This window comes from Pinus tabuliformis, chromosome 6 (genome assembly GCF_031772625.1).
Source record: "Pinus tabuliformis cultivar Carrire ecotype Pingquan chromosome 6, CPIR1, whole genome shotgun sequence".
NCBI lineage: Eukaryota > Viridiplantae > Streptophyta > Pinopsida > Pinales > Pinaceae > Pinus > Pinus tabuliformis.
The window spans coordinates 202,029,454-202,037,890 of record NC_142292.1 but is presented as its reverse complement, the minus strand read 5'-3'; the positions used below and the strand labels follow the sequence as shown (position 1 = coordinate 202,037,890).

General features: G+C 34.9%; 1 protein-coding gene and 1 long non-coding RNA gene across 3 annotated transcripts in view; both read right to left on the bottom strand.

Annotated features, from left to right (window-relative positions):
• Nucleotides 1-664: 664 nt before the first annotated feature.
• Nucleotides 665-2,573, bottom strand: LOC149258159 (uncharacterized). The gene is made up of 2 exons (XR_016246007.1): nucleotides 1,109-2,573; nucleotides 665-1,007 (listed from the first exon to the last, which is right to left on the bottom strand). It is a non-coding gene; the product is annotated as an uncharacterized LOC149258159 (long non-coding RNA).
• A 1,407-nt stretch (nucleotides 2,574-3,980) lies between these two features.
• The window catches only part of LOC149258158 (ATP-dependent caseinolytic (Clp) protease/crotonase family protein), a 193,187-nt gene continuing 188,730 nt past the window's right edge, over nucleotides 3,981-8,437 (bottom strand). The window contains exons 5-7 of one of the 2 annotated variants that reach the window (XM_089414866.1): nucleotides 4,901-4,999; nucleotides 4,667-4,743; nucleotides 3,981-4,463 (exon numbers count right to left, since the gene is read on the bottom strand). In XM_089414866.1, the coding sequence (XP_089270992.1) occupies nucleotides 4,287-4,463; nucleotides 4,667-4,743; nucleotides 4,901-4,999 (353 nt within the window). In that variant the 3' untranslated portion in view covers nucleotides 3,981-4,286. Of the gene's footprint in view, nucleotides 4,464-4,666; nucleotides 4,744-4,900; nucleotides 5,005-8,437 lie in introns of both variants that reach the window. The other variant, XM_089414863.1, reaches the window with a different exon arrangement.

Below are 8,437 nucleotides of genomic sequence, written 5' to 3'. Positions count from 1 at the left end.
GATTCGGTTGTGGTTGGTTCAAAAAGAGATTGGTTGATGTAGATATATTTAATGATTGAATGATGTTATTGATGGATCTAGTCTGAAAATTTATGAAACGTGGTCCCCAGAAGAAAAGAGAAGGTTGTAGCCTTCTGTAGGCCAGTACCTACGTACTAATAAACATATCAGCTAGTACAAGAGCTAGGGGGTTGTAGCTCCCTTCCAATAGAAGCTAGAGAACAAGAGAAGGTTGTAGTCTTTTGCAGGTAGTGGCCTACATACTGTTATAAGACTGTACCATTACAAAAATTGTAAACAGAATTTTCTTATTATTAAAAGAAGATAGAGATGACAGTAGCAGGTGGTTTTCACCCACATTGGGTTTCCACCTTATATCTTGGTGTTCATGTGTGTTGCTTATATGTGATGCTTTATTCTGTTTTTACTGCACTGTCTAATGAATTCCTGATATAATGGTTAAGTTCAATGCATGATAATTTGGGTAAATCATAAGATCTCTTCATATACGCTGGTTACATTAAGTACAGTTGTGTATACACGCTAGTTCACTAAGCTGAAGTAGCGTATACAAATCAGTTTTGAAAATTAAATTATTGATCTAATAATACTGATTCACCCCCCTTCTCAGTATTATTTCCAACAAATACTAAATAATATCAAGTGCAAATATTAACAATATCAACCACATAAATTTTATTATATAAAATTTCAATTATTACAATGAACTTCCAACTTAATATTGGTTGGACTACAATTTACACATGAAATAATGTTTTATCACTTCAAAACATTATCAATGTCTTGCCAAGGCATTTCAAGTGAATTCACCAACTCTGAAGACTTGACCATTAGTCTCTATGTGTGTTTCTTATGCAGGATATTGGCTCTAAGGGTATCACTAGACCGATTATCTTCTCTCTCTCTTTTTGCATTTGTCTCTCTAGTGTCATTGTTTTCTTCTTTCTTCAATTCCTGCTTCTTAATGTCAATATTGAGTTCCTCTCCTAAAAATGAAAGAAGATACAAGGCAGAGTATAAGAAATGAAAGAAGATGAATACTTGAATATAAACTAAAGTAGACTATAAATATTTATACAACACATACCTCAACATCGGCAATTCTTCAATATCATCAATCCAAAACTCGTCCCAACCAAAAGGCACCAGTTCTAATACCATGTTTAACAAACTCATAAAAATAGATAGCAATTAGATGAAACACGAGATGTCTTTCATTAACAAAATATACATATTAATACATTTCACTCTGTTATGCAACCAGCTCACAAAATAGAAGAAGAGATAGATCAACGACTTCAAAATAAGCATTTTCAATAGGGCAACCTCCTTTACATTACACAAATGAACAATTCTTGGATGATATAAATGGCAAGACCTTCTTTCTATATATAGGAGTCTAAGGAGTCACAATATAATCTAAGCCTACATAACAATAATATTGTAAGGGCATAACAATAACAATAGTTGGCTTCTATGGCGCACAATAATAACAATATGGGGACTCCATGGGCACAACAATACAATAAGGGGGATGCACTAATAATAATAAGGGGCTACACTAGTTGTATAGGGATCTAACATGCCCCTTTCCTTCAAAAAAGTGTTGTCTTCAATGTTTGAGTAGTTTTGGATGCTTCTGTATGAAATTCTCGTCCTCTGATGTGGAATCTTCAGCGGGTAAGTTCTTCCACTTGATGAGATACTTTAAAATTGATCAATTTCGTAGCTGTCACATTCTTATTTCCATGACTGTTTCAAGTTCCAATATGATTTTTCCTTCCTCGTCAAGTTCCGGCAATATTGTTTGAACTGGGAGCTTGTTACCTATAACCTTCCTTAAGCATGAAACATGGAGAACTAGGTACACTTAGGAAGATACAGGGAGCTCCAATTTGTATGCCATAGTACCAATCTTTTGCAACACCTTGTACTTTCGTGATAATTTATTTTCCTTCTTAGCTTGTGTGAGGGACATTTGTTTGTATAGTTGTAGCCATAAAAATATCCAATTGCCTACATCAAAACTTCTTCGCTGCGATGTTGATCTGCCTGTTGTTTCGTTCGATTCTGTGCCAAAGTGAAGTTATCCTTTAAGAGTTGGGAACTTGTTTTCGATGCTCGATGTGATCTTCCACTGCTTGAACCTTAGATTATTGTCCAAGACTTTTTGGAGATCATGAGAAATATATGATTTCATTGTTTGAACCTCTATTGAACATAATTGTGCAGTTACGCCCCTTTGCTCTTTCTTTAGAAGCTTTGTCATGCCATTAGAGATGATTATCTCTCTTGGTTTTCCTGTGATACCCCTTCATTCAACTTCTTTTCCTTCCCAAAGGAGATCAAGAAAAGTTCTTGAAAATTGAAAGCTATCATCCCCAAAGACTTTAACCATTGGACTCCTAGTACAACATCAGCACCACCCATTTGAATGAAAAGCATTGGACTATTGAAGACATATTCTCCCATGGATAGCTTGATATTATGGCACTTTCTAGAGCAATTTATGATTCCTCCATTTGCAACCATTACTTGACACTCTGGTGATTATGATTATGATTAAATATGATTATGATTGGTGGAAAAAGAACTTAATAATCTTTAAAACTCAAGTATATCAAAGAGCACATCTTGCTAAATTCACAAAAAATTTAGATGAATAATTACATGCTGTATAAGAAACTGGCACACATTTCCTTTTAGATGCACTAACAGGATTTACTCACCAACATATTTTTTTTATGACCGATATGTTGGCTTCTTATACGTGTACTTCCTACAAGTGAATTTTTGCATGACTGTCATTGAATTATTTAGACTGGGATTAAACAGCGAGCATTATTTGAGTGGAATTATGCCTAGATAATGTTTGATTCTTGACCCGCGTTCTTGATGTTTTATATTTACCAAACAGACATTTCTAAGAGTGATGTTGCACTAAAAACAAGAGCAAAGTTTCAAGATGCGATATATATACATTTTGGTAACATGAAATTCATACTCGCGGAATCTTTGTCCAGTTGCAATAGCATTGAGACTAGTCATAGAAAAATTAATGTGTTTTCATATCTCTGGGTGGGACTAGTCTATCTTAATAGCCACAGATTTTTAAAGTGTGATAGTTTCCATTTTTCCAGGGGCAGAAGCATAACAGTTAGAAGATAGCACGTAAGCATTTACTACGATAGAAGATCTTCTAAGCTTCTAATACACCATTACTTGATGGTTCTATTTTGCAGAGGGTTAGTTACAATGTTGTTCCCTGCAATCATACAATTCTGTAATGGCAAACTAAGTTGTAAACAAGATGGTTCCTGGGCAATTGTAAAGTCCTTAAGTTTTTCTAGCTTCCAAAAGGCTATTATAAGTTTCTGAACATAAAGTTTTCTTGTTTGGGAAGCATGCAGAGTTTGATCTTTATAGGTTAAGTTGGGCAGGAAAAATTGCTGGTGAACATACAAGCACTGTGAGAATTTCTTGTGAAAGTGGAACCAGGCTTCTAAGGATTCTTTGATCTCAGATCCTTGGATGATCATAACAAGTACCCAAACTCTTCATCTATGTATTGTGATTTTCTTCACTTATGATATCTTGTATGCAGTTTTCCACAAGTGACTGCAGCCTTGAAGGGACACCATTCACACTGGTATTGAGTAAAGGATTTTCTACAATTTCACACAGCATCATTAAAGCTAGGAATATCAAGAAGATTATGTCAACAGTCGGATGCTGTACGTGTAAAAACATCAAGAAAGACATTCATAGGCAACATGGAGATGGTGCTATGCCTGTTTCCTACATATGTCAAGTTTATATTGTCGTAGGACATGAAGTATCAGAAATGGGTTTTACAAAAATGGCATCAAGCAACATTCCCATTACTGGGACTACCACGTTAGCTCCCTGGTGAAATAAAGTTGCACAGGTTTTGTTTTAGTTGCAGAAAGCATGTCCAATTTGCTATTCAAAAATTATTTCTTAATTTTATATCATGTCCACAGCTCTAATATGATCATTTTCAGCTTAATGCTATTCTCACAAACCATTATGGTATCATATGGTCAACTATCACAATCATTGTTTAGATAAGAATGAACTACCATTAGTGGAAGGTCAATATCACGTTCACTGTTTAGATAAGAATGAATTTTCATGATTGGAAGGTAGTTACAATGATCCCTCCATTCAGAGTTTAACAAATTTGTAACTCAGGGCACAGAAATGTTTGAAATTGATGGAAAATACACCAGCTCATCCACAATCTATTCACCAGTGTAGTTTGGCTTCCGCTTCTCAGCAAATGCTGCCAAGCCTTCCAATCGGTCATTTGAATTTAAGAGCTCTGCATAGCAAGATTCCTCAACAAACATTCCTGAATATGTGTCGACCTCACTACCTCGATCAATGGAAAATTTGGCCATTTTAATAGCCAAAGGACCCTGCATTGAATTTAACCTATTCTTTTAAGTGCATTACGTACATGACACAACTAAGGAAGCATGCAAACTAACGCTGAAAATTGGTTCCACCCCATATTCAATGGAACTATGTTATTAGTAATTACAATATGTAACAATACATCAAACATTTTTCATGCATTACTTCATAGTGTGTGTATATATATATAACAAATACACAATACCTTCTCGTTGATATCTCGAGCAATCTCAAGAGCCTTTGAATATGCATCTCCTGCTGCTACACAATGGTTTACAAGACCTGCAGAACTCCAATGCAAAATGTACTTCCTGACTTCAAAAATAACCCTTGTTGATTTTTAAGGGGTTGCTCAATTGCCATCCTACTAGAATTATAAAATCAATAGGAAACAAGAAAGATGTCAAATCAAAGTGAGCATCCTGAAAAACCATCTTACCCAGGGACAACGCTTGTTTCCCATCAACCTTGCGGCCTGTCAAGATAAGCTCTTTTGCCTGTGACCTCCCTATCAATCTTGGAAGACGCTGGGTTCCACCTGCACTGAATGGCCATTTACACTAAGAAAACCATAACATTAATATACTACCCTGAGAATATAACCTCTACTCCATGATTTAGTCAATGGGAAGCATGTAGGTGTCCTATAAGGAATACACTTTTCCATTTTTTTTTTATGCCCACATCTTATTGATAACCAAAAGACCTTTAAAACTTCAAGAATATTTAGACTAAGTGTGGGACATTTTAGGGTTGAAGAATGTCTCTTTTAAAACTTGTTGATCATAAAAATAAAATTCTAAAGCAAACCAGGTAATTCCTTACCTTTATTAAAGTCCAAATTCCAATAAATCAATTTTGGTCTCAGTGAACCTTAATAACCATCACCATCACCATCACCATCACTATCATCATCATCATGCAAACCAAGTAATTCCTTACCATTATTAAAGTCCAAAGTCCAATAAATCAATTTTGGTCTCAGTGAACCTTAATTACAATCACCACCACCATCACCATCATCATCGGGAACTTGGGAAGTACTTTCTCTTTTGGAAGAAAATCATAGAATGGCCCAAGCACAATAACATATCCAAATTAAGGGGAATTTTAGACTTGATGGGATATTATAGTACTTTTTTCAGAAACTATGCTCATGTGTTTGCTCCCCTAGCAAATCTCTTAAAAAGATAATTTCAATGGAATTGTTTGGTTTTGTGTCCTTGATAAGCTTTTGTATCTTAATTTCCAACTCGTAGTTATTGTGGTCCTTTTGGAATACAGAATATGTAATACTTTATCATTTTAACGTAAATCAGTTGCAGAAGTTTACGAAAAAAATGGAATTGTAAAGCAGAGAAATGTTCTATCATGTCATCGACACTATTATTAGCAACCCTTGAGTTTACAAAACCTTTTGAAATGGAATGTGATGCTTCGAGATTTGGAATAGAGGCAGAATTGATGCAAGAAGATCAACCAATAGAATTTCAAAGTCAAAAGCTCAACAAGGGATAATGTTTAAAGTCTACATGTGATAAGGAAATGCTTGCAATTATGTGTATTAGCAAAATGGAAACAATATCTTTTAGGAAGCAAGCTCTTAATACGTATCAATCACAATAGCCTTCAATATTTACTACAACAACAAATAAATGGAACAACAAAAATGGATAGAAAAAATTGCCACCTTCAATATGGAAAAGGGAAAAGGCGACGTAGTTTTTTATGCACATTCAAGGAAGGATGAATAGGTAGTGTCATATGCAACATTGGTTATAGTTTCCAACTAATTAGATGCAATCCAATTCAAATACACCGATGATGCTGATTCATGTTCCATAATCAGTAATGTAAGCCAAAATCCAAACTTTGAATGAAGAAATGACATCTTTTGGTACTTTTATCACTTAAACACTCCCTAAAGGAAAAGTCGAACCTTATTCAAGGGGAAGCCTAAGTATATTGTTACCAATCAATATAGTAGGGTTGCTAAAGTCTTGGAAACTCTTGCTGTGATTGACACACATAGGATGAGGGCCCACTGTCAGCTTGCCCCAAATCCCCACCTTTAAGCCCAACTATCTCCTTAAAGGCTATGGAAGGATTCCCTTTGAATACTTCACCGAAGCAAATAGTATCGATGCCTTGAATGGGGTCTATGGATGAAGTGGAGGAGTTAGCTATTTTCTCTCCTACTGATTCACTGTGGAAAATTTGCAGAAATATACTTATAATCAGCAAGATGTGACACTCAAATTCAAGAAATATATCAGTGTAAATAAGTCAAAATGAGTGTACTAAAATGTACTAACCAAGTATATATTTATTTTTGTGACTGAAGCTTTGAGTAGAGGGGTTCCCTTGTAAATTGGTTTGTTGCCCTATGATTGCAGACCATAAAATCTGTGGAAAAACATAGGGTCAACAGCAAATCCCCTTGAAAATGACCACCCAAACAATGTCTTAGCACTCTAAACCAAATATCTAGGGGTGGGGAGGCTGGGGAATGTTAGTTAGATCCTTTAGGATCACCCCAAATCCTATTACCAGCCACAAAATGCAATTCCCAGCAAGCTGGAAACTGATTTGTTAAGGTCGTTGTATCTCTGAGATGATAATGGTCAGCTATCATGCCAGGGCATCTAAGATGATTGTTTTGGGGGTTTTGTTTTAATTTGGAGGACCAATGTATGAAACAGATTTAAAACAATGATGCCTAACCTTTTGAATAGTATTAATATTTAAACGGAGGCCTGCTATTAAAATTCACACAATGACATAGCTTGCATGGTGGCGAGCAGAAATAGAGAGATGGTATAACTATCACAGTCTTCAAATTGAAAATTAAATAACTATAAGTAAGAAAACCTTTAAACTATGTTCAGAAGGTTTAACAAAATATGCTTAAGCTTACAACAGACGCTGATGATTTTATGATTTAGAGGGAATTAATAAAACAAACAGTTTATATAGTTCATTCTCTTTATAGATGATCACTTCAGAAGCTTATAAGAATAATTGAAACACAATTACTCCTACCTAGTTATCTTTGTAAAACATAAGAATATGAAGAAAACACTGAAATAAAACTGGAAAAAATTTACCGAAAAACGAAACTGTATGAATCAGAATTCAGAATCCATTTGCTTTTGTATTAATGATTCAGAAAAGTCAAGTACATTCAATGTTTAGAAATGCTTCTTCAAGGGTGCAACCCTTAATAACTCGTGAAAGAGAGTTATTTATACAATCTTAGAACTGAGAAAATATCTTAAACTATTTTACAAAAATAGATAAATACAAAATCAGGAATATAAATTGATAGTTGATCTGTCACTATTTTGGTGCTGAGTTATTGATGACTATTGCTGGAAAAACTGAGAACTGTTGAGTTGGTGATGACTGTTCCTAAAAATATTGAATGTTGTTTGATCACCCTTTTAGTCAAGTAAATCAATTAATTCTTCCCAGCATTTCTTATCTGGGATAGATAACTTAGTTACCCTCCTATAAACTTCATCCATCTCTGTATACTTAGTAAAAGTGGGTTTTACTGGAAATATATGCCTAATTTCATCTAGAATGAAAAAGGAATCTCTGAGTGCATTCAGCACAACCCTTGGTGTTGTTGCACCTCTTATGTTTGAAACTGAAGCAGCATTGGTACCCACCTCTATAAGCTTTCGAACATAATCCTCAATGGGCATTAATTTGTCATTAATCACAAGCATAGAGGGAAAACCCTTGCTGGTCAGGGGTTCTAACTTGGTAAAAAATCTTTGAACTATAGTATTCACACTGTTACACTTTTCTTCCAACTGAAGGATGAGGTTTTTCTTGCTAATGATCTTCTTTACCTCCAGTATAGTTGCTATCCTATCATTTATACCCAATTCTTCAAGCTCATAGCTGCCTTTAGAATTGAGGAACTTGATTATTTCATAAGCAATTTCAGGCATGTCCTCAAGCTCTT